We start from the raw sequence: 27,530 nt of genomic DNA, 5'->3' as shown, positions 1-27,530 counted from the left end.
ACATATTATTTAACTTAATATTATATTATCATGACCTAGGCAGCTAAGTTTGTACCTATTGTAATGTACTTATTTAATATAATAATCCCTATTATAAATTTATGCACTGAACATTTAGATTTTCCAACTTATAATTCAAATTCTAAACTTTATATTCAAATCATTACATTCCAAAATTTTAAAATTGCAAAACAATACTTACTTTGTTTCTTAAAGGTCAAGATACCCAATTCGTATTTGATATACCTAAAGCAAGAAACTTTATTGGCACCAAGTAGCTTTACCAACAAAAACATTTTAAATAACAGGTATTTTTTTTTAAATTAAATAATTCAATATATTATTTCTCGTGTATTATACTATTATTAAAAAAGCAATTGACATACAAATGTTTGTCAAGTCTAACAATATAATATTGACTTCATTGCTAACAAACTCCGGGCATGTCAAAAGCGCACAACAGATATAAGTATTATCAAAAGGGAGGGATACAGATTACTATTATTAGTATTTGGGAGCGTCGTATTGTCACATCCATTAAGTTGCACGGAGGGCGGGGCCGTGGCACGCCCCGGCGCACGCCCCCGGGCGGCTGCCACCCCACGCCGCGCCGCGCACCGCTCCGGGCCACCACTCGAATCTCAACGCGACATCTCACTAAAACGATTTGCTCGCAATCGCATCACGCGTTCACCCTATTATCTTATCATTTCGGTTATAGTAATCAGTGAGTTTCCGGTTTCGCGTACATATCACGAAAAAGCTTTCCTTGTAACTACAGTTTTTCTATATCGAATAATATATTAAGCCCTTGAGCGTAATTATATACTTAAAAACTACTCTGTGTTGTCGTGATCGGATATCGCAAAATGGTCGTAAGTAGCGCGAAAGGAGTATGATGAGGTGTGGTGTATACGAGAGGATATCCTGTGCGGAGTGGTGCGCGCCACGGCTAGGACGGTGAGGCAGCGTGGCGGAAGGTGCGAGCAGCCAGCGAGAGTGCGAGAGCATGGGCGGGCCGGGTGGCTGGCCACGCGACGCGCCCGCGCTGCTCAGCACGGCGCTGCTGCTGGGCGGTGCGGGCGGTGGGGCCTCGTTGGTCGACCGCCCGCCGCCGCCGCTATTCACCATCGACAGCATCCTGGCGCCGAGGCCGCAGCCACCGATGCCGCCGCTGCAGCTGCATCATCTAGCCCATTCACCTTTCCACAGAGCTCACGATATTTTTGGTACGTCTAGATATTTTTGCAGCATGTTATATGAACATCTGAAATGTGTATATTTATCTAATTTTAAAAGGAAGTCATTTTTTTAATTATTAATATATTAGACGTAGGCACAGATTATACTTTTAGTTACGAGTGAAATTGTCATAATTGTAGACGTGTAAATGAACAAATAAAAAAGAGTCATCATATTTTTTGTAGAGATTATTTAATTATGTTAGCAAATTCCTGTGAGCAAAAGTGGCCTTTGAATTTACTGGCCATTTTATACTATTATATGAACACTTTTATTTCTTTATTTATAAACTTGCACGCTACGAGTAAATAATTGAAATACCTAAGTGAAAATTGAGTAGGTACTAAGTGGTGTTTCAGATACCAACTAAGCTACACTACAGCTACATATTGGTGAAGTAAATAAAGAACAATACGTCTTTCAATTACAGACTTAAAATAAATGATATGTAAAATAAATATAAATGTTAATTGTATACCGTAAATAGTATTGTTCTCGGGTTTCATGGACCCTTAGTTTAATCACAAACGCTTAGTAGGGATACTAATATCCCTAAATTTATTTACAATCTATAATTATATAAAAGATTTCGGATTAAATTAAGAATGATTTTCTTTTATATTTATCCCCTTGGTTCTTTTTGTCCCAGTCTAGGTTCTACAGTATATAGATTCCTAGTCAACTTATTTACATGTACTTATAGTTTATTGTAAATTCAGCGAGGCTACGGAGATCACGCTTTGACACTTCGCTTATTCCATCCCAGTAGAAATATATTTTCACTGAAAAAAGTGTATCCGAATATATTATATATATATAATAAAAATACATCCTTAAGTACGTATGAATTTAAATAATTAATATTGTACTGTGTATGACATATCAAGTAGATACAGTAGATAATACACATATACAATATTAACAAGAAATCTATAAGGGTATTTATTTAATTAGTTAGGTAGTCAGGTGTAGCCAGTTATTAGATACAATAGGTACCTCCTGCTACTTATATTTCTTAATGTATTTTAACTTATAAAATTATGCAAGTTACATAATTTAAGCTTGTCTATAATATATATATATTAAATACTAACATTTATTTAAATGTTAGTATTTAATTTCAACTTCAATAAACCGAACATTCATTATTCTGTAAAAAATCTATCTATTAAAATGGCATTATAAAAGAGTTTCTTAAGTTTTTTATTAAATTTCCAAGATATTCTACAACTTTAAGCATTACTTTAAAGTTTATTTTAAGTAATAGAATATTAAGTATATTCACATTTAAGCTAAGTAGCGCGCATAAGTTGCCTCGGGCTATCCGTGGCGAGAGGGATCGTGGGGTGAAGACAGGGTTTATCCCAATTAAAGTCTTTCTTTCCCTGGAAAAGTATTTAAAATTTGAAAAATATCTTCGGGCTTTTATAAAACGCAACCAAAAAAAACACAATTTATGTTTAAAATTTTTATTCGTTTTTTGTTTTATATCCCTTACAACAGAACATTCTAAATTATTATTTATTGGGGAATCAATACAACAACAATAATAATAATAAGTGCTTTTGTTTATCGAAAGAAAATCTAGTAAATAATCTTAGCTATTTAAATAAATACGTCCAGGTTTTGGTTTTCAAATATTGGGTGAATTTTGACCACAAAGGATATGTTTATGTATTCATGCGAATGGGAAGGAACGTGAAGGAATATCATAATTATTATTAACGCAATAAAACATCATTATTATTAATTAGCATTTTACGCCAATTTATACCTTTTCTTCCATTTTATAATTAAATAATTTATAAGTATTCTAACGAATCAATGGTGTTCCTTTTTAATAAAACATAGGGTTTTGTATTTGTGCTTTCCTATAGAAATTTGCAGATGTTTTTGCTACATAAGGTTCCTTGATAGATAGAGCCTTTTGTGAAAGAGTCTGTCTGTTTAGCCTAATGTTTATTAGCAGCCGTTAATTAATCTTGTTATTTAATAAAATTTATCCATTTCAATTTCAACATTAAGATAATAAATCTTTAACAAGATAGGCATAAAATCCATATAAAAAAATTAGTATATTATTAAAAACTTTAAAAATTTTGGTTGCTCTTGTTATTCATACTGTAAATATAGTAAGAATATTCGACCTGACAGCTAAATACTGGCAGAACATTCAGTACGAACTTTACGTAAATTCATAGTCAATGGCTGGAATTGATAAATAATAAGTAGTATTATGTGAATTATATTCGTAAACATGAAAATGACAATTGTAGGATTTTTATTTTTCTTTACGTTTAAACATAAATCATGTAGAAAAAAGCTAATGATAATGCATAGATGTGCAGTTTCTCCACTTCATATAGAGTTATCTCATGTATATACACTCTAAGAACATGTTACGATTTTACATTCGACAAATGTCCTTCTCAGAGACTAATAGCGATAAACGATTATGTAATTGGTTAGTACTTTAATTAACCTTAAGAATACTTAAGGTTAATTAAATTATCCATTATTAAAAAGCACAGTGATAGTTATGTTATAAATATTTATTATAGCTGAAAGTAAGTGATATTATTATGAAGGAAAATAAAAAAGCGTTCGAAACATGTTTATTACTCACAAATTTATGTATTTTACTTAAATAAAACAAAAACTAGAATTTTTGTTTTTATTATTACGATATATTTTTACAAATAAAATACTTATATGTTTATAAATGTTTCAAACAACAACAACAAATTATAATCTAGAAGCTGTAATGATAAAAAGTTTTCATGCAAATCAATTGTATGAGTTTTTTCGTAAATCTTTAAACATGAACATACAAAACGTTATAATTCCAATAATAAGTAGATGCAAAACGAAGTACAGAAACAAACCCTAATACGTCGACTCGCATCATGTTACAAGTAGCCTAGTATTTTTAAATCAATACTGCTTAGACGGGTGCGCTCTCGTATAAATGTGAAGACGGTGAGTCAAAAACCATCGATAGTACCTTAGAAATACGCTGGCGGCCTTAAAAGCTTTTACATTTTATTAAAAATAATACATTGTAATACCCCAGCGACGCCGGAAGCATGCAAAAATATTGAATTTTTCTTTATAGCGTTGTATTTGGAATCAGTCAGGCAGTTTCAACCGCGTCTAGGGAGCGCTTATATGTCCTTAAGCTCAGATATTCACGGGTCGACTGCTTTGCTGTTCGGTTAATTCTAATCGTCCACGACGTCTTCAACCTAATATTTTTATTTTGTATTTAAATTTCGATGTTTATTTTGTACATGGTGCTTTAAAAAAATATGCGTGTAAGTACACATTTAATATATTGATGATACAATTGGTTTTAATTTTTTATCGGCGGCTTGTGATTATTTAATCATGTTTTAGCTGTGTATTATTTTATATTCTGTAAAATAAGCGATTTAAAATTGCTTATAAAAGCCAACTTGAATATAATGTATTTTTAAACGAAATTTGTTTCAGTACTTACGGCAGTAATAACGTGAAAGTTCCCGACTTTCTACCACACGTTCTATATTTTTATCTACCTAGTTATACATAGCCTTATTAAATATGTAATTAATTACATCGACGCGCAGTTATATGATAAGATATTCTCATTTACTAACAGTTCGGCGATTCAAAAAGGTTTTTTTATAATATATGTTGACGGATAAATGGGCCACTTGATGGTAACCACTACTCGTAGACATTGGCAGTCTAAGAATTATTAACAATTCTTTACAAGGCCAATGCACCGCCCATCTTACAAGTAAAATGATGCTGTGCCATTACACTGGCTCACTCGCTTTTCAAATTGGAACAAACACTATGTATTAGTGATTAACGATATAATAAGATAAAAATGTCTTGTTTTTGTCTTAAGAGTATCTTTACTTTTGCTACTGTATTAATATTTTAGATTGAAAAGATTTTTAGAACGCCCTTATTTCCGGCAACTAGTCCGATTTGATAATTTTGGTAGGCATTGTGTGCGATATTAATTCAAGTATATTTAGAGTATTTCTATGAACAAATACGTAAGCGTTTAAGTAAACAGATCGAAACTAAAATATGTTTTAAATACCCAAGCATACGTTAGAGTGGACAGTACTATTATACTCAAAAACAGATTGTTTTTTGTGGTGCAACACAGACAAAAAACGTAAAGCTTAATTTGACTTGTTGTATTAAAGATTTAGCATTGAACTGTTCAATTTTATACGGTAATTTTGCACTTTTATCACCGCATTAGCTAATGCCCGCGGCTCTACCACCGTTATTATTTATTTGTGCAATTTTTATATGTATGATGCGAACGGGATATAGGTATGTAGTCTCATTAACTAAATGGAAAAATGAATGAAATCAAAATAAATTTTTGAAGTTGCATTTTTGACTTATTTAGAAAAAATCTAAAAAACGCGATAAATCAAAAATAGTTCACTTTTGCATTATGCATATGGTGGTTAAAATTATCGCAAATAGTCACCCCTATCACCTCCTAACGAGATTACGTCGAATTACCAATAACCCTGTATAATATGAATCCCAATTTTTCTTGGCCACGGATCCCGCGTGAACGGCTGGACTAATTTCGCTTAATTTTTTGTTATGTTCGTTATTGTTAGGAGAAGGTTCTTACAAAAGAAAAAAAAGAAGTAAGTTGCTCTCAACATTAAAAAATTAAAGAAACCTTAACTATCATATTAACTTTTCTAATATAACCACCGTTGATGTAACCGTTTGATATAACTGTCAGTTGTTTGACAGTTGGTGCAATTGACAGAATGCGCATTTCAAATATCGTTTATACCTAACAGATGCATCGGTCGGAAATATAGTAAGTAAATAATTAATTTACGATTTCTTAGTGCATTTTTCATAGCCGGCTAGCATTTGCATTGTCCCGCAATAAATCGCAGGGCAGTCGTTAAGTGTGTGTGGCATAAATCTTGAAAATCCGCGTTTTTGCATGGCCAGTTGTATGTAGCCGTGTCGTAAAACCAACAAAACTATTCAAATATGCGGCTAAAAATGAAACTAAGAATGTTGTGTATTATAAAGCATAATAATAATAAACAACACGTTTTTGAAAGCAAATTTCTCTTTTATTAATTATATCAAATCGAATTGAATATTCATAGCAAAGGCAGGTCAATTTTATGTCTGGTTAGCTTGTTTAATATAAAAATTGGGGTTTCGATTTACGGTTGAACCGGATATGTGTTTTATGTTAATACTGATATTAGTTTGAGTTAATTGTATCCCTTGTAAGCAGCCCCCTCCGTTATTTCTAGTCAAACATAGCCAGTCCCACATTTTATACTATGTATATAAGGTACCTGTTGTTGTAGACAGGAACCTTATTATTATAAAAAAATATTTAAACTTCACCTGCTAAGGTTTGAGGTGCATTAAAGCTAGTGATTCTAAAAACTTATAATACTATGTATGGACATAGCGGAGTCTTACTCGTGTTTACTTACGACACTGTTATGAAGGAGTCATTTGAATCAAATTGAGAGTCAATTGAATTTAAAAAAATAGCAACTTTATATAAAGATATCTATCTATATATATATAAGCCATCCCATTGACTTAAGTAAAATAAATAAACAATAACTCTATTTATAACGGCACAATAATGAAAAAGAACACGAGAAAAAGAGGGTAGGTACATCCTCATCTTATTCATGTAAATCGGAAAGTTTGTATATAGTACGCAAGTAAATTTGTTTTTGTAATTTTGATTTACTCTTATACCACTGGTATCAATTGGTTTAATGGAAATCATTCTCCGCAAAGATTCCGGAGTGGATATTACAACTATTTTCATGTTAATAAGCATTTCGGGTTATAATTTAAATATAAATCCTTGCGAAAACTCGAAAATTTTTGTTAACTGACTTCAAAAAAAGAATAAGGTTGTATTTCAATGTTAAAAAGAGTAACTACTCAATATCTTTCTATTTGGTTGCATTTTTTTTTGATATTTAATATATCAGAACTCCGTCATCTATAAATCGATTTGAAAAAGTATTTTTTTGTTTGAACCAACATACCCATTAGATATACCTACTACTATGTTTTACCATTTCAATTTGACGAAAAAAATTGTTTATCAGTGATTTTTTTTTTATTATTTTAGTCTAAGATGACGATAAGACAAATATATATCCTTATTTTATTATTTGTTAATTTAAAATTTTTAAAACCTAAAATATCATGGACATCGTACACTGTTGACAAGGCAATCAAGGTAAATTTATATTTTTCCAATTCCTCATCTCGAATAATGCTCGAATTTCATCAAAAACAAATCGGGGAAATTGATCAAAAAAACTTAATTAAAGTTAATATTAACTTTAACATTTTCGTGATGTAGCTAGGCAACACATACCCACATATGTGATTTATCATAATATCATATCATGTACATATAATCTTCGATTAAATTCTGAGTTCAATGGCTTCTACTTGTACGCTTATAATTCTTATCACCCTTAAATAACACAGGACGATCTATAGGTATTTCTTACTTACCTATCCAACTCGTCTTCACACGAATACAATAAGGGTCCATATACAAATTTTAGATTGAACAATATTTTTTGTTTTTTCGGCCTTGTATTCTGAAATTCTCAGTTTACCTGTGCTACGATATCCTACCATACTTACTATTGAATCACTCTGTTAATTGATGAAAGTCGTATTAATATTCGTTGAGTAGTTTAAGTGATCTAAGCGTACAGACGTACAGACAACTTGTGTTTTATACTATGTAGATAAATCGTATCTCGTATTATTTAAGCTGTGAACCTATTGAACTATATAAATCTAACTATCTTTAAATCAGATAAAAGACTAAGAAGATGAAATATCTGTTTGTCACATCGTTAGACTAAATTAAAATCGGTTGAAATTGCGAAGCGCAGCTACTAATAGAACAATATTGATGATTATATTTAAAAACCTTCTCCGAAAGGCGCTGCATTTGGTTGCAGCTGGTGCAAGATTTGTGTACATTTTATTATAGAAGGGGTTTTCAGTGACGCGTACAAAAAATACGTCTACTCATTTATTAAAATTACTTACATAGTATTTATATATCCATTACGTTAGTATTTATGTGAAATCTCTGTAGTTTAAAGAATTTTAAAAAGAATTAGTACCTAATCTGTTATAGTAAATGTTCGGTTACACTATTTTTTGGATATTAAGATCAAAATTAAATATAACTACTTACATTAATGTAATCACAGCATTCAAAGAGTTGAAGGACAATAATTATGATGAATAACATGTCAGCCTGTCATATAGATAAAATTGTTTTATAGTAAGAACCTTAAATAGTTCTTACCCTCAATGTGTAATACTCCACTAATCACGGAACAGTAATAAAAATATATTAAAAGAATAAAAATAAAGTAGAGGTGGCCGTGCGTTGAGAATTTAGTATTAGTATCGGCAAGGGGATTGTGTAGTGTATTATTGATTTGACTATGCATTTTTAACTTTAACTATAAGCCCTCTTAACCGACAACAATGACCAAAACGTCGACGTTCATGACTAAAATATTGGTCCGTGAAGACTAATATTATTAATAAACAAATAACAGTATCAATAAATATATATTTTTGATCAATTTTTGTAATATATATATTTTCAAAATTTGGCGAAAGAAAACATTACTAAAATATTTATAAATTGCACAGGTGTCGGGAATGTGGTGACATCAGCCGGCGGCTATGCGGGTTTGTACGGAGGTTACGCGGCAGCTGCTTTAGCTGGACTTTCGGGTCCTCCGCCTAAACGCAAGCGCCGACACCGTACCATCTTCACAGAAGAACAACTGGAACAGCTAGAGAGCACCTTCGACAAGACACATTATCCTGATGTTGTTCTAAGAGAGCAACTGGCGTTAAGAGTCGACTTAAAGGAGGAGCGGGTTGAGGTATGTAATTATAGAATTTTATTAATTATATATGAATACACCTAAATTAAACAAAACGTACATCAACCCTCAATATTTATAAATTCATACTGCATTCGTCATTTTGTATTCTTACAATTTTTTAATTGTTTAAATAAAAAGAACAAACTTCGGTGACTTAGGCCGAAATGCACTTCCACGAATTCTAGTCGTAAAAAATACCAAACAATAGGATATTTTATATCCGTTTAAACTGTAATAATGTGCTTCAAAAATGTATACAACATTAAAATATAACAATTCATTTTTTATTTATTCTGTAATTACAGCAAAACGTCCTATAAGCAAATCGCCTAAAGCTTAATGGGTATCAAAAACATTATGTATTTTAAATCTGTAAATGTTAGTTACGATTTTATGTTTTATTATTTTGATTTTGGTTCAAAAATAAAAACTGTTCACAACTTTACATCATGACCGCAGTTGAGATTATCTGGACCAACAATGAATCAGACTGGCGGTCACCAGTCGAGTCAATAGGTATACCGGTGTATTACATTATTTAGATTATTTTTTTTGCGTTTTTGTCTAATACTTTACTTTATTAAATTAAATATTATCCTCATATTGGCACTGGCATTCAAGCTTTTCCTGAAATAAGTTAGTTATAGCATAACTAGCTGTATCCCGCGTCTTCACTCGTTTTTGTGGTTGGTCGTCAGATGTTAGGTATAAAAAAGTAACCTATGGGGCTCAAAGGACCCTTGGGGTTCAAACTTGCTCCATAGTAAATTTCATGAAATTTGTTTTAGTGGTTCGGCCGTTAAAACGTAACAGACAAACAGAGGTACTTTATCATTTATAACATTAGTATAAATTATTAATAGCTCTGAGTGATTTCACCTACATTAAAAGCAACGTTACATTATATCCTTTAAACATTTTTCAATAAATGGGCTCTAAAGTCAGAGCAAAAAATCAAAGTAAATCGGACTATTAGATCTTGAAATCAGGTCGTTCAAATAAACTCTTCAGCTTTATAAAATAAGTGTAGATATGATTACATTTTCAATTTTATATGAATATTTTGGTATAAAATAAGATATCTTTAAGACTTTTAATTACACTTACATTTGGATGTAAAAACAAACATTTTTTTTTATTAAAAATTTGTATCACTTTATTTTTAAAAATGTTTGATTGATTTACTGGGCATAAGCTTAGATTAGCTTCGTTTTTCTTCTATCGGGAAGCAAAGCGCAAAGTTTAGAAGAAGTGAAAGGGTCGGTCTTAAGTGTCAATAAAGCTGACGCGGCATTTCGTGTGCCAACAATATGTGGGTGGCCTGTACCAAAAAAATAAATCCCATTTAAAGTACCCTATTTAGTTGTAATCTCTAATTTGTTTTCAAAGTTAAAAAGTAGTAATACTTCTAAAAATACTTTTGAGGATAATAACTTAATAAATTATTCACGAATGTAGGTACATAATTTTATTCGAACATTGACCATTTACAGTATTATCACAAGTTAGATAAGAGTTTTAATTTCTAGGAATAAATGTATCTAATGTTAAAGTCAATTATCTTCAACATTGTACATCAATAGCTTATGAGTCATGGATCATAAAACAGAATAAGGAAAACACATTTTTTTTTTTAAATATAAAGTACAATAAAATAGTATTAATTTAATTTAAAAAATATTACGAAATACAATATCTACGGTTTCGTTACCAGTTGTTGGTTTTCAATGCCTTAAGTAAACTGTTACACAGTGTGTTTATGTAGCTTAACTGTCCGGTCAGTATTTGGGCCATCGGTTGTAAGCGAGAGATGTTTGCGGGCTACCGGTGTTGCTGGAGTGTGTGCCGTCCACTCCACTTCTTCATCGCCACCCAGACAGCGATTCAGCGGTTGTTTACATGCCCGCATTTTTACTACTTTTACGCAAATTTAATTATATTTTTATGCGGTTTAATAAATTATTTGTTTAATTCAATTATATATATATCTATTATAATACTTGGAACACTAACGTTTCTGTCGATATGGTACTGAGTTTTATTAACCGATACAATTTATAACCGGCTATCATAAAGTCGACACCACCCACGTTTTTTGGGCCGACGGCCGTTCATATTCTTTCAGTTTCTACATGTTACTTGTAATATTTAGGTAATAAAAATATACGAATAACTTGCTACATAAAAAAATACTTATTTAAGTTATTTCTTTTTTTAACGAATTTTTTTATAATTTTGTATTGACTCGCTCACACTTTGAAATGAGAGTGAAAAATAAAAATGTATTTTTATTCAATGGAACTAGCAAATATTTTAGAGAAATTACATGAACAGATATATGACACGGCTTCACTCTGATAAAATAAATAAATTTGGTTAATTCTGCAGCATTAACTGGTACTACGTTATTTGAAATTTTTTTTGTTCATTTTTGTTGCTGAACTAAAGTTATAATTGATTACGTCTTGTTTTTCTTAACATTAAAATGCTCACTATGGCTTATTTTATAATAGGAGTAGAATAAGAGTCTACATAAAACGTTTATACCGTTACACGTACGTACATATATAAATATCTTTATTTACGCGGCGCACGCCATTGCTGCCCCACAGTCAGCATCATACTTTTCGACGTCTTCACACATTTTTACACAAGACATTAGTGAATTATAATACTCTTGAATTTTTCTTACCACTTTATTATTACATAAATGAGTAATCGTTTTTGAGCACAGACAGAAGTGGCGGAAGACATGAAATTTGAAGGAAACTAAAATTTTAATATAGGAATGTAGAATATCTTTCATATTTTTTCACCAACAGATAATACAGACGGACAATTTTTCTCCCATTGAATTGACATAACAACCTATATCTCAAAGGATATGCATCATATCATAATATGTCTGTTGAGACTATAAACTATCATAATATGAATCAGGAGATCGGAATTGCTATCCAAGGTGGTCGTGATTTGTAAAGTAGTAATTTTATTTTTTATTTGTATATAATATAAGTTCTTACTATAAAAATCATAAGAAAATTACAAGAATAAAATGTTTATTACTATTAGATTAATAGTTTTTTGTGAATATAGAAAATAAAACAAACTGCAAACGGGCTAAGTTAGCCCGTTTTAATATTAATGTAAAGTTAATTTATCTAAAGAGCATCTTAAAATGTGTTCAGGTAGCAAATGTATTGATATATTACACCTAAACAAAAAATCGAATTAAATTTTTTTATTGCTATAAAACAGACACATTAAGATCAAGTATAGACATTATGTACATTCATATTTATAGCCCCATCTGAAGTTACCTACTGGCTAAAATCCGATCTACTTGATAAGGACTTGGAGTTATGAGAGCTTAAAGGACAGACAGTCTCATAAGCATAGATAGACAATACTGTGATATTGTAGAGATTGTACCATAAATACTGAAAGAAAAATATCTATCTCATTGTTGTGGTAAACGCTAATACAACTATACACAGAAATATACATACCAAAAATTTGAAAAACAGGTTTGTAGATCTCTCAACTGCCTATGATCTCTCAAATGAATAAGTCTCCGTAATCACAAAAAAAATATGTGGGAATTTTTATGAATATTCCTTCTGAGCTAAAAATAATATTAATTTGTATAAAAATATATTGATTTAAACAGTTGAGTAAATAAAAATTAAAATCTCACGCTATTCAATAGGAACACGTGACAGAAATGAAACCCTTTGCTTCAAAAACGTTTTTTTCTTTAATATCATATACACAAAAGTTATTTACGATTTACGCCCAAAGAAGTTTCATTTACAAAGTTACCATACATAGACGCATAGGTAATAGAAAATGGCATATGGATTGCGATAAGATCTAGGTGACAGTGTTCATGACTACTCAGGCAGAGCGATCACTTACACCGAAAATGTAGTATAATATTGGCTTAAATCTTTTTATATGTACATAAACATCTCTTGGAGTGAATCAAAATTATAAATGTCTACTACCTACACTGACTGTAGGTAAATTACATTTTGTAACCCGCACACTTTAAGGATCACATAAACTCCACAATTAATTAAAGTTTATTTTTACTTGAGTATGGTTAAAAAGATCAATGTGATAAATTTAATCTTATTTGTACGGCTTCTCGGCTAAAAAGTATTGGGCGACAAGTATAATTTGTTAAATGTAAACTTTTTATTAAAGAATCCTTATAAAATCACCGCGAGTCGAATAGAGAGCTAAGAATTTTACCTCGGGGCAAATAAAAAGGGACGTTCGACGGCGGGTGAAGCGGCGCCGCGAAAATTAATCTGAGTTAATTAAATTTGATTTATTTATGTTCGACTGAGCTGAGGGCGCCGGGAACGATAAAAGTACAACAATGAGGCTAATGAGGGTCACTTATAAGGCTTTTCAGAGGATAACTGTGTTTTTCCGATTTGCGTAACTCGTGACTCAATTTATCGATGAAATATAACCTTTGTGTGAAACCTTTTCCGTCGTATAATAAAACAACATAATTTCTGCAAATCCTTCAAATCTTTTCGACTCTTTTTAATGTTATATATTTTTATATAATATTTGGATGTGGTTGACCTTCAATTAATCTATCAAAAAATAAAATAATTTAAATATCATGTCATAAAAACATTTGTATATAAGGCATGTTACTAAATACAAGACTATATTGATGATACAAAAGCGAGGAAAGTAGTATTTGTTGATTTCCAGGCAGAAAATATATAAACTTGATTGTAATTTATTGTCATAAGCTCTGTTATTAAAATGGTGGAAAAGAGTAATTACTGAGTATCTTGCCGGTTCTTTTCAATACTGTAAATTGACCTATAAAATGTGGTTTTATGGGCCTACTTAAAAAAAGAATATTTTAATTCCATAAAAAATCGCACTTAGCTTGGATCATTACGTTATACTACTATGTAGGGTATAATTGTATCGTCACAGTAGCATGCGAAAGCGATCCTGTGGAACCCCCTGAAAAGACGGAGAGGGTACCGCTGGTTTTTCAGTGGGTATTCCGGTGTACTTAGCGTAAGTCCTGGGCACCGGCGAGTCCCACATACCCCCACACTTTACTGGGGTAAAGGCGTAATGCGTTTTTCCAGCGAGAAAAAAAAGGGTATAATTGTATACTGTATATAATCACTATATCCTAAGATCAATACAAGCTAGACGGGGTTCGCGTAAGCAAAAGTGTTTGTGCGTGACCTTGTGTCCTTTAATACTGCCATGCCACAGAATGTCTGTCTATTTATATAGTAATTTTTGCTAACGAATGCTGAACTAGCAAAAATAACTTTATATTCTTTTAAAATAAATTTATTTCATGTATGTTAATTAGAATGAAATAAAACAAATATGAATGAAATTTGGCACAGAGATAGATTATTGTCTGGCATATAGGCTTTTTATCCCGGAAAAATGTACCAATCACCTGCAAAGTCCCTTCAAACGGGCCGAAGTCGCTAAAGGCGGAATCTAATATTTCATATAACCACATTAAACTGTCTACGTTTTACATTAAGTTTTGTTTTCGTTATAAATATAACCAGTATTCAGTTTTTTTTAAGTGACTTATATCGTATAGTCTTACGATTCCGATTATTCGTATCGCAAGTGATATGACACACTACAAGAGGAACTTGAATAAAGACTGCACTAGGATATAGTTTAAAAGTAACCCATATGAAAATTACCGTTTCAAAGCTTAAATAAGTCTAGATACTACCACTAACCAAGACTTATACTTATAAAGTATACCTAAATATAATTATACTTTATGTTTATATATTTAAGCTCTTAATTTTATTAATTCTTATGTTAATAAAACAATTAAAACTTTATTTTACATTATTTGCATAAAGCTCAAACAGTACATACAGTTAAAAATATAGGCCAATGAAACTTTTACCTACTTGTTGAAAGTGATTTAACATATATATCTATTTATTAAAAATAGAAATAATAGTATAGGTTTGTAAAAATAAAATACAAAAATGTATAAGTTAATTATTAGTTACGATTACTTTTATAATCCCCGATTAATTCAATAATAAAATTAAACGGTCGCACGTACCCATCGTAGAGCTTAAAGTGTTAACGGTAAACCTGTACAAAAGTACGTAAAACAAACCATACAAGCCACATATTAAAAAACATTACTTTTTTGGATAATCGATATTTATACAGCGAGGTATTTTAAAAATGCTTGTTTCCGCAGTTGCAGAGCGTTGTTTCCCCGCTATTTGCGCAGCGGCAATTGGAAACTGCATTATTAAAACGCTTTTGTTTAGGCATCACAACACTTACTGAAAATCGAGTTTACCCTCACAGCCGAGTGCTTTGTTTCATTGTTCTGAATTATTTAAAACATATCTTAACTTTTTTAACGTAATCGAATTTAACTGCTTTCAAATTCTAAATTGAAATCTTAAGTAAGTTTAGTTTAGGACAGGGCATGAACCTCTCAGATAAATATAACTATCTATCTTTGCGCGCCAATAGTGATCACGTCTATAATTTGAATTTCAGAATAATATCTATATATTAAAAATAATTTATCGAAGTTACATGTTATAACTTTCATTGAAATTATAACTTAGAGTCAAAACGAAATATAGGTACCTACTTCTCATAATGCAAAAAATAAAAACTAGCCTATAGAAGGTTTGAATGAAGTTGCTCTGCAACGGACCTACGCGAGGTAGAATTTCATTTGACACAAGCAGGTTTCCTAAAAATGTTTTCTACAAAGCTAACCTGTATATTAATTACGTATTATTTGGTTTAGATGCCCAAGTTTACACTGAGTAATGTCGGTTCCTATTTATGATTTATGAGACACAGTCAGTCAGCTATCAACAATATACCCTGCAGCCTGTGATTGCGATTTAATTTTTAATCTAAAATTTACGTAATTGCAAGTATGGAAAATATTACAAGTTATAGGTAATCACTTGCATTAATAAGCTATCACACTAACAATAACACGACGATATTAAATAAATAATCTGATAATACGATATATTTTTTCATATCATCAGGACTGCTTCTGTTGCTCCAAGTAGGCAAATACAGAGGTAATAACAGTAGAACGAGGACATTTTTAATTTCTTTGTTTTATAAGATGATGAACAACGCTGTGCAAACGAAAGACAATGAAGGGGTGGCATTGCTTTGTTTAAGACTCAATCATTGCATTTCAACTCTTTACATAATTAATAATTAAAGAGACACATAATCTCGGCGGTCTCAGCCGCCATCGCCCCGAGCATAAGGTACGACGTGGAGTCACTGTTGATCTTTACTTTGAGAACTGTCTGATTAAATCGAAAGCTTATACTCACATTATGAATCTTTGCAAAGTACGTTATTGTAATGAAATTATCTATTTATGCAATACTCGTTTTATGGAAGACAAACGTCATGTTAGAATTGTTAAATAAAAACACGTTTTTAATTAAATGTTGAGAGTTGTGTATGTTTATAGCTTATAAGAAAGTTGATGGTAACAATGAAATTAAATTATTTAGGTACACTTCAATATAATAATTATTCTCATAAATATTCCGCAATTTATTAATATTTGTATTAAGCAGTAATGATTACTTACTAATAAAAATATATATTGTTGAAATGAAACAAAATAAAAACCGTACTGTTTCATTGTATATAAATATATATTTTTTTAAAACCTGAAATAATATAAAAAACGTGGAAACAAGTACAACTGAATGACAAAGCACATCCCCAGATAGCAATGAACAAGAAAAAGTGGGCGTGTCGCTCCGCCCAGTAGCAAGCGGCCCAACGTCGCTTCCTAGTCGTATGCAGCCTCCCTCCGGCAGGAATTATCTTCTAGCTATAAAAGAGATACGCTCGCAATGTGTTACTAAGTAATAAAGCGGCGCCATTTTGTCTTTTGCTTCCGCGTCGACTCAAAGCAATAACGCTTTTATGAGCTGAGCAGTGATCCGACGTCGCTGATCAAAGAGTTTGTTTCAGTTCATTTTACGCCTGTTGGCCATACCTGAATGTCAAACGATACGATCTAACTTTCAATTGTTTTGGTAGATTACATCATTTTATACGATGTAAATGATTTTAAATTACAATATTAACTTAATTATCTTATTTTATTTAATCAATAAAATTATGATGATATCTGATTTGATTAGAATTTAAGCAGAGAAATTTGACTTCAAAACCATCGAACATACATAATTGATATAATTGGGTTTAACTTATACAGGCCCAGCCAATTAGTTTAATTAGCCTTTTAATTAACAGCACAGCAATTTTAATAAGCGGTACCATTCAACGAGCGGCCTGAATGACATTTTAAAGTCTCCTAGATTACGTCTATGTCAAAAATATACAATTAATTTAAATATACTATGCTAATGTTGAGGACTGTAAATTTCTGAGTAATTAGGATACCTAATTAGCAATGACAATTTTAAGTAGGTAGTTACACCCTAAAATTACAACTTATAAAACAAAAAATACTAAAAAATAAACAAAATTAACCTCATTATATAAGTATGATAAAAATATTCTAATAAAATAATTATCAATAGGATTCGAAGTTGGCAATTAGCGCTTTTGAGTTTCAGAAAACACGCAAGTGTAATTATAAACACAAAGGTCATAACATTGCCAAGTAGATAATGTTTCTTAAACTGCCAATGACCGGTGGTGACCAGCACTTACCATCAGGTAGCCCATTTGCCAGTTCGCCTACCTAGTATAAACAAATAAAAAAGAACACTCATTTCGTACATCCCAGTTATTTCGTTATGTACGTAGTTACATATATTTTGCTTAGATTAATTAAAGTCATCATCCATGCGGACGCATAGTTGCTCATACGTTAGAGTACGCTTTATATCCCTATTTGATTTTTTAAGGCTTCATACGTTGAAATAAAAATATGAATCCGTATACTCCGACGTCCGGCTCTCGGTATAGTTAAATTTTGAAATTAAAAAAAATACGGACATTTCTTTTAAAACGATATAAAGTAACGCAATAGAATTATTATGGAATATTGGTTTAGGAAATCTCTCGTCGAACTTCTAATTTCATCTTATTCTTTTACTCGTTGTTGCCAGTTGATTCCAACTAATCAACTGGTAAAATCCACTCAACTGAAAACTTGAATATAAGCGAACAAAAAACTTTGTTTCCAGTAGAGCTGTTCCTTACGCACAAACTCGAAACTCACCGCAGAACACGAGCGTGAAATGTCAGAATTTGATATGCGACATTGACAATAATAATTTTATAATTTATAGGATACACATATTAAAAAAGGCGTATGAAATGTCGAAAATCGCGCTCCTATCGTTTTAAATTTTAATAGCTACACAACTATTAGTAAAGTCTTATACATAACTTGTCAGAATTGTTATCGATTGAATTTAAACAAACATTAAACTATAGTTAATGTTTTTTCTATAAAGATTTGTATTTATCCAAAGCGACTCCGAATCAAAATCAAATTCGCAACTGTTAGATACATTTATTTATGAGACTATTTATTCCTAAGAAATAAAATAAATAAACAAAGTTATTAAAAGCTCTATGTTATCATATAAATTATTGTAAGTTAAGTAAGTGTTAATTTAATAATATCTAATCGTAGAAATGTAGGACTCTTGGGTTCGGCTCTGGCTGAAGTATCACTCTATTATTTATAGGCGCGTTCGATACGCAATACAAATTATTGTTTTCAAAGTATAACGTTTAGGGGAGCTCGATGTTTGTAAAACGACCCTCCGGGGTACCCCAAGTTATGTCACAGTTCGACAAAAGATCACCCTTATAGCTTCGACTGTAAGTTTTATTTTACTTCATAATATAAATGATAAAATACTTTTTTGATTTACGATATAACTGAGGTACTATTAATGCAATCTTTTGACAACTGAATTTCGATTTGGTTGGCGCATTGTGTGCAGATAGGTCTTTATGGCAGTAAAGAGATGCCGGCACGGTTGTTTGCGTGCGGTAATTGATATGAAGTGACAGACACTGGGGGTTACTTTTTCAGCCTCCGGCCGCGAAGAGGAGTAATGTTTTGACGTTAACCGAAAGGAGATGGGTGTGATTTGAAGTGCCCTTTGTGGAATTATACTCGCGGATGGCATATTTAATATTGACTAATGCATTTCACAGCTAATGGGGAGTCGAAATACGACAGGTGTGAGAGCTTTGCAGTGGCTTAGAAGGTGATTTTTCAATACAAATAGCGTTAAGCTTTATTAGTTTTATTATTAAATGTCTCCAATTAAATTGAGTTTCGTTTGTTTTTTATTTTCGTAACATTTTGTCATTATGAAGCTCTTTGATTTACTTCATGTTCGATACACACATATACCTATATTTTAAACGAAGGAGTAAATTTATTAATAATTATACATTTATATATTTGAATTCTAAAAAATTAAAATCTCGAAAACGAATTTTTTTCATAAACTAAAACCCGATGACCAAAATAAGCGGTGAATGTAAATTAAATCGACATTAAAGTATCAGAGGCGGATCAGGTGGTCCATTAATAAATCAGTTCGCTAAAACCGTAATTGTAATCTCAAACAAGGCTTGCGGAGGGAGCGGCAATGTTTGTTCTAACAACATTATTACAATAAGTTCGGGTTCGGTTCGCCGCGGCGCCCGTCCGCCACTCAACCTCACCGCGTGGTTCACACGATGCTCTCTTACGACTATATTGCTTAACGTTCATCTCATTTTATGATCCAACCTTACCTAAACACAAACTTAAGAACTATCTTATCATAATCATTTTTTCTTTAATAACACATCACAGAATTCCCATTCTTTACTGGAAAAAATATTTTTTAAAGGTATTGTCCAGCAAGCGTTAATCTACTTTATGCCATCTATTAATACTACCTTAAAAATTAGAATTAAAATTATTTGTTGTATAATGAATATTCCATGTTTGTTAGTTAATTTCGATGTGATTTCAATATTTCCAATTTAAATTGTATCAAACAACATTCTATTGATATCAACAACACAGCATTTCCTCCATTAAAGGAAATTCAAAACAAGCTTAGAAATCTAATGATGGTTTTAGTATAGACGCCGCCGGCGTTTTGTAGATATTCAGACGACAGGAGCTAGGCGTCGATGCGTGGAGCGCATAGCCGAGGGCGAAGTCCGATTCTCCGACATCATCTGCGTTTCTTCCCATACCACACCACCACTAACCATTTCAAATTACATAAATAAATAAAATCATCATGTCTTGCCGATATTCATAAAATTTGATAGGGGGGTTGAACTCTGGCCCAGAGACAAAAAGTACTCAATAGCTTTAATTTAAAATAAACATACGATATTATAGGTATACAACTATATATGTATACAAATTTAATTAAAACCCAAAGGCAAATCGTTATAATTCAATACTAATGTACATATAATACTTAATAAAATTTCTGATTTTTTAGGATGTAAATTGGAGGTACCAACATGTCTTAAAGGTATAATTTTCTATACGTTGCGTTATAAATTGTTTAATTTCTTATTATTTTAATTAATATTTGATTTTTTTTAATATTTTTAATTTAATAATAAATTATTTAAATCTGAACAACTAATAAATTTAAAATTATCTCATTTGAGACTAATGTTTCTTAATGGTTCGTATTCTTTGTAATCTCTAATAACGATTGACAATTAATGACTTTTTGAGAAATTGTGTATAAAGTCAACATCTGTATTAAATAAAGCATTGAGCTTGCTTATTGATTCAAAAATCTACGGCTAGGAATAATGCATAAGATAATTAAGATAATTCGATGAAGGTTTTTTTTTTTGTTTAATACGTAATATATTGCTTACGATAGTATATTATATATAATATATAATATATTGTTTACGAAACTGTATGGAGATGTTTTTTGCATTCCTACGATGTTTTATCATATATAAAGTCATTAGTTTTACATAATGTTTTTGTTTTAAATTGCAGATGATAATTGTTTTTATACATTATCTGCGATCAAAAGAGAATTACTAATGTTACGTAGTCGGTAGCCACAAGCAATTGTTAAAGTTAAACATTAAGTCTTTATTTTTAATATATCGAGGAGTTGCCAATAAATTTTAATATTTTAACATTGAGAGCAATTAATCATAGTTAATGTATATGATGAATTGCTCTCAATGTAAAAATATGATTAAATATGAATATTGTTACAAAAATCCTTTGACTGGCTTCTAGATTTTGATTATTGCTAAGTAATGTTAAATTTATGTTTATTTAATAAATTTATATATAAGTAAATCGTTCTAATTATGGCAAGTTTTTATCATTATGGAGCTTTGACCATAGGTAATGTTAATAATTTCTTACACCGTCTATAATCAATTCTTAATTAATTTAAATCTAGTAAAACATTTCTTCTTTACATTTGGAGAGACTTGCGATGTTTATTTTTTATAAAAACATATTATTCTTAAAGCAAATGGAATAACATCCAAGGTATAAGTGATAAACTTACAATACTATAATTAATAGATATGGATCATTTGTTTTCATATGTCACGTGCCTCTCAATAGCCTTTTTTTAAATTTTCCTAATGAGTTATTTTTGCCAATAATTGTGGTAGAATTAGCTACAAATAAAACAACCAAAAATGTTCAGGCTACTCTTTTTTTTAAACAATTACGTAAAGAGTAGCCTGAACATTTTTCGTTGTTTTATTTGTAGCGAATTCTACCACAACGATTGGCAAAAAATAGGCTAGGTTTTGTTTCCAAACATCCCACTTTTCTAACTATACTTTCCCGCACCGTCAGGTTAGAGATTTAGCACATTAAATAAGTGGTATTTGTACATTTGCACGGCTTTGGAACACCGGATTTGTTCCAAGAGCACGTGTTTTATCCGATAGATCATCCCGACACAATTAATGTTATCATACTCAGTCAAAGTTATTTCATAAAATATAATTATTATTGCAGCAATAATAAGTACAAAAATATTTGTTGTAAATAGTATATTTTTTAAAACAAAATAATATAATAGTGAAATACTTATACATATTTCTAAAATATTGTATTTATTGGCTTAAAGCATTTGGAGCCTAGGCAGGTTAAATGCTTACGACACAATCTCGTTAAACCGGAACAAAGGTGAAACTTATACACATTTACTATGCAGTTTAAAGTTTCAATAAAGCAATGTTTGCCTCTGGTATAGTAGGAGCTATTAATAACATATTAAGGTAGGTATGAATATCAGAATCACTGCAGCGCCATAATGGAATTTGGTATATCTTGGACATGAAACAATAGCGACATTGGTCTCTATTATCCTTAAACCTGAAAACTGACGAATTTACAATAACTCATACAATATAACATATAAGACTTGATAATAATATACAAGACTTTTATAAATTAATTATTAATTCATCCGTCCTATGTAATAAATGTTTGTATGAACAGAATGGGGGGGCGGTTGGTTTTATAAATTGGTATTCAATGAAAATGAACAATGAGCATTAACATCGACTAGTATGAATGGCGTTCAAAAGACGTGGGTTAGTTAATCTTGTTGCGGGAAGGCATCGACAAAACACGAGAAATGAGATAAGCTGAAATCATGCACCGTGCCGAGTGAGGAGCCGCCCTCGGGTCTGGCGATGGCAGCCGCCATATTTGCCGCATGAACGCCGCACAATGTCAGAGCACCCGATAAGTGCTAGAGCATCTCACTCATTTACCGAAAGTTAATAGGGCTATTGTTGGGCTAGCCACCGACACTTGTAATGCAATTAACTCCTACAATGGTGGTATCGTTAACGAATTAATTTTAAGCTCCCAGCTTCGATAAAATTCGGCACACTTTAGGATTGCTCTTTGCCGCTTTTGTTATAATTTATTATTTTTTATTTATTATATACATTTAGAAAGTGGTATTTTCTCAATCTCATTTGGGTTATTTTATTACTAAGTATTATAATTGAATATTATCCTACTCTGTTTATTGTCTGCCTGATGCAGTTACCTGCTGTTAAAAAAAGATTACTAATTCATTCATACTCTTTTGTTACCAACCATATAATTATTAATTTAAAATTTTACAAAAACGGTTAACATAGGAATGTATAGGAATTAATTTCGAATAAAACAAAAATAAACAGATACCTACATATATCTTCAATGGAATATAAAGAAGTATTTTCGCTAAGCTGTAGTACATTACAATAAAAATATTGGTATAGTCCGTAGTCATGAATGAAGAATAGTTAAGGCCTTCACTGTTGTGACATCTAACTAAGTCGCCGCGACCACCCGCAGTCCGGATCCCAACGACACTTGTGAGTGGCAAGTCGAGTGGAAGCGACCAAGACGTACTGAGAAACATCATTGATTCCAGCAAACAACATTTTTTTTTTACTCCCGGTGTTAGTTCAGTAGCGCGGTCAATGCTGTGTAAAACTGGGTCATTCAATTGTCCATGGATCACACACCACATTAAAATGTATCTATTATTGATCACAACATACGAATGAATTTTACTGGCGTTTGAATGCATTTCATATTTGAAAGAGCCATTGAAATGTATACGCTGTGTACTTCACACTTGAATTATTTTGTAAATATCATATTTAAATTGAATATTTTTAGTTTTCTCATTGTAACGAGAATGTTCATAGAACATTGTTAAATATTCTATTATATTATCTGAATGTAAATGCTTTATTAGAAATATTACTGTGTTATTTTTTTGGTCAAGTTAATGAATACTATTTATTATTTAATTATGTGAAGAAAAAAAAATATGGATATTATATTGTAAATTATATAAGAAGTTAAATATGCACCAATTATATTACGATTCTCACATAGGTTTACCTGTACCTATTCTTAAAATCAATACAAAACCAATAATATGTACACATAGGTATTATATATTTTATTAACATAATTAACTAATATTTGTGTTAAGATCCAAGCAATAAGAAAAATGTTTTAGTATTTTTAGTACAAACATTTTCTTATAATATGTTTAGCTGGTAATTATGTGCGTTTTTATAATTTATCTATATATAGCCTTTCTCCTCTGTTTCTCAAACGGCTGTAGTGTCAACAATAAAAAAGTGAAATAAAAATTTAGTTTTAAAGCAATGGTAAGACATTTATTAAAAATACCGGTGTGATAGAACTAGATCGTGCAAATAAATTCTTGATCACCACCGATAGATTCATGCGTGGGCGCGATTTTGAACTGGCAAATACAGTGTATATTTATATATATATTATTGTAAATAGCTGTATATCGAAATTTTAATGTAAAACATACAAGACTTAAAATACACCCACTGTTTAAAAAAAACAACAAATTTAAATAAATTTTGAATATTTTTATTAAAAGTTTGCATTTTCTTGTTTATTCTATAATCTTGATGTAATCTAAAATTGTATTTTAAAATTAATGGTCGATGCGTTGTGCGTTCGATGCAATCCCTGCCTAAATTGTGTTATAAATAATTACATTTGTGACGAACAATTTTATATAAAAAAATATGTTTACTCTGAAATTTATAAATTAATGTTATTTGCAGGTTTGGTTTAAGAACCGACGTGCGAAATGGCGTAAACAGAAGCGGGAGGAACAGGAGCGACTTCGTAAATTGCAAGAGGAGCGCGCTTGCAGCCGCGCGATGGTGTCAGCGCGAGCGCGCCTCTCGCCGCCTTCTCGACTGCCCCCTGCGCCGCCCACACCTCGTCCTTACACCGACGATTCCGAGGACTCTGATCTGGAAGTCGCTTAAGTGCTAGCATTAAAACATAGAGTGAACATAAAAGTGCAAGTCTTTGGAAGTGAATCGGTGTCATTAATAAAATCGCCATATTTAAATATGGAAAAATACTTTAAAACGAAGTGCACAAACGTTTAGCAATAAGGACTCAACATGACTTCGTAATAATAACATTTTGATTACTGAAGTAATTATTGTTATATAATTAAATTAAAATTCTTGTATCTTCTAGAGTGTATCTATAGATATATATTTATAAGTTATTTTATGATCGTAGTGTATCTAGTTAAATGGACAAGTACCTATCTACTTGTATCGCAAGCTTTGATGTCTTGAAATTGTAATATAATAAATATATTCTAAGTTGTATATTTCTTCTTGCATCTTGATATGTAAGTGGTAGGTACCGTAACCATATATTTACTTGTATTTGTCTCATATCTTCGTTTCCAAACTTATATTTGATGCTATTGTGAAATTACATCTGGATTTGTGTTGTATTACATATATTTTCAAGGCAAAAAAAAATTAAGTCACTGATTTTTTCTTTAAGTATTATGCCCAGTACAAGAAAATAGCTCACCTCAATCACTCGTATTCTAGTTAGAAATATAACATTATATCTGAATATACATGAATGTTGAATCATGAATGCCAAATAATTGCTTTTCAGATATTTATCTCAATTAACTTCTCTTCTTCAAAGATTTCAAGCTATTACGTAAAATTCTAATGAGTCATGTTTTTGGAAAGTCACTCTAAAAACAGTATTCAATATCCTATGAGGATAATTTACTTTTAAAAGAAGTGTATTGTAGTATACAAAGTACTGAGGATAACACATGTACCCAATTTATAAAATAAAACGTGACTGAGGTGTGCAAAAAAGCGTCAATATTTGTCTATTTTTGTCTTAAGTAAGTTCAAGTAGATACATTTTTATTGGTCATAACATTATATCAACTACCCGCTTCATGCAATAAGAATCTATGAAATATACCTTACTATTGGCAATATATTCTAAAATAATAAATAAATAATCAATAAGAGTGAACGTTTTTCATTAGGATTTGTTTTATTTTTCGGATTTATACACTAATTTTTAACAGTCTAATTAATTTTATTTGTTATTAATTTCGCGTTAGTTGTACTTTGACGGCCTTATTCCAGAAAAAAATATGTTTAAAGTTCTAACGCATGACTGATCTAAAAACGCATACGACAAAAACAAGAAAAGCATTATTTAAAAACATATATATAAGAATAGTTCTTTTAAAGAAAAAATATTAAACAGTTGTACTGTTACTAATAAAATACGTTTATTTGTAACACGTAAATCAATGATTTTAGATTTCAATAGTGCGAGTAGAACATTTAAGTACTTAATGTACTTAATACACAAGTCGATCAGAAAAGTGTTGAAAAATTTCGTAACTAACTAAAACTCAATCGCAAATTGGCATAATGCGATTCGACTTTTATTATATACCAGTGCGATGTTGTTTGTCATATATTACACACTAAATCCTTTTTCTGCTATCTTTTTTTGCATATTGGCTTAGCAGTTTTTTCAGTTAACACATGTTTCGGGACCTTAACCTTAATTAGCTTAACGTATGATACGTTAATTCGGGTTGAATATCGATTGTGAAATTTGTTTCTTTCGGAATAGCTATACTGGTCGACGCGTTGAACTCTAATATAAAATAATATTCAATAAATTCCTTAGTTGGTTAAAAAATAAAATAAATTGCAGTTGATAATACAGGGCGTTTATATCGTAATACATTTCATTAGTAAGTATTCGTTATTCGCTCGCACTGATTCCATTCACTTGGGATGAAACTGGAAAAAATAGGATACAAACTTTTTTAGAAACCCACTTGGGAATGCTTTAAAATTAGGATGGTTGTTATGTTGTTAAGACTTTAGAACGTGCGATTACAACAAAACAAAATATTTTCTCTTTATCAGAGAGAGCTCTGCAGCCACGGATTGAGCTGACTTGGTTTATTAAATAGGTATACCGGAACCACTCAGCAACGAAATTTATAAAATTTTATCAGTTTATCAGAAGAACAAAGTTTTAAAAAGTCTATTACACAAAAGCTGTTGAAATGTCAATCGAGTTAGATTAAAGTTAACTAGGAATTGCAAAGTGGACCCTAATAGAATAGAATACAATAGAACGTATAATACACAAGAACCTATGAAAGGGGAAGTACAAAAGTTCACGGAATGGAGGGGATGGGGTGGGGTAGGATTACTTGTTTAGTACAATTCTAATTGCGAACTCATTGTTTGTATATGAGTTACGTTTTAAGCTCCTTACCTCATTAACTTACGAGTAATTGCTTGACAGACAATTAAATCTGGAAGAAAACTGGAACTGTAGAGAAAAATGAACACCGCGCTGTCAGAAAGTGTCAGACTAAAGCTTAAATTTAAACTTAAGCATGATCGTAATTTAAAAACAATTACTTA

The 27,530-nt window shown here is 31.1% G+C and overlaps 1 protein-coding gene across 1 annotated transcript; it reads left to right on the top strand.

Moving 5' to 3' along the window:
• Positions 1-570: 570 nt before the first annotated feature.
• LOC113404304 (homeobox protein goosecoid) lies at positions 571-25,756 on the top strand. Its single transcript, XM_026645173.2, has 3 exons — positions 571-1,229; positions 8,971-9,209; positions 24,849-25,756. The coding sequence occupies exons 1-3, from the start codon at positions 1,010-1,012 to the stop codon at positions 25,056-25,058; spliced, it is 669 nt and encodes a 222-aa protein (XP_026500958.1). The 5' UTR covers positions 571-1,009; the 3' UTR covers positions 25,059-25,756.
• Positions 25,757-27,530: the final 1,774 nt, after the last annotated feature.

This window comes from Vanessa tameamea, chromosome 10 (assembly GCF_037043105.1).
Source record: "Vanessa tameamea isolate UH-Manoa-2023 chromosome 10, ilVanTame1 primary haplotype, whole genome shotgun sequence".
Lineage (NCBI taxonomy): Eukaryota > Metazoa > Arthropoda > Insecta > Lepidoptera > Nymphalidae > Vanessa > Vanessa tameamea.
The sequence above is the reverse complement of the archived record's forward strand: the minus strand, read 5'-3'. Positions and strand labels throughout refer to the sequence as shown.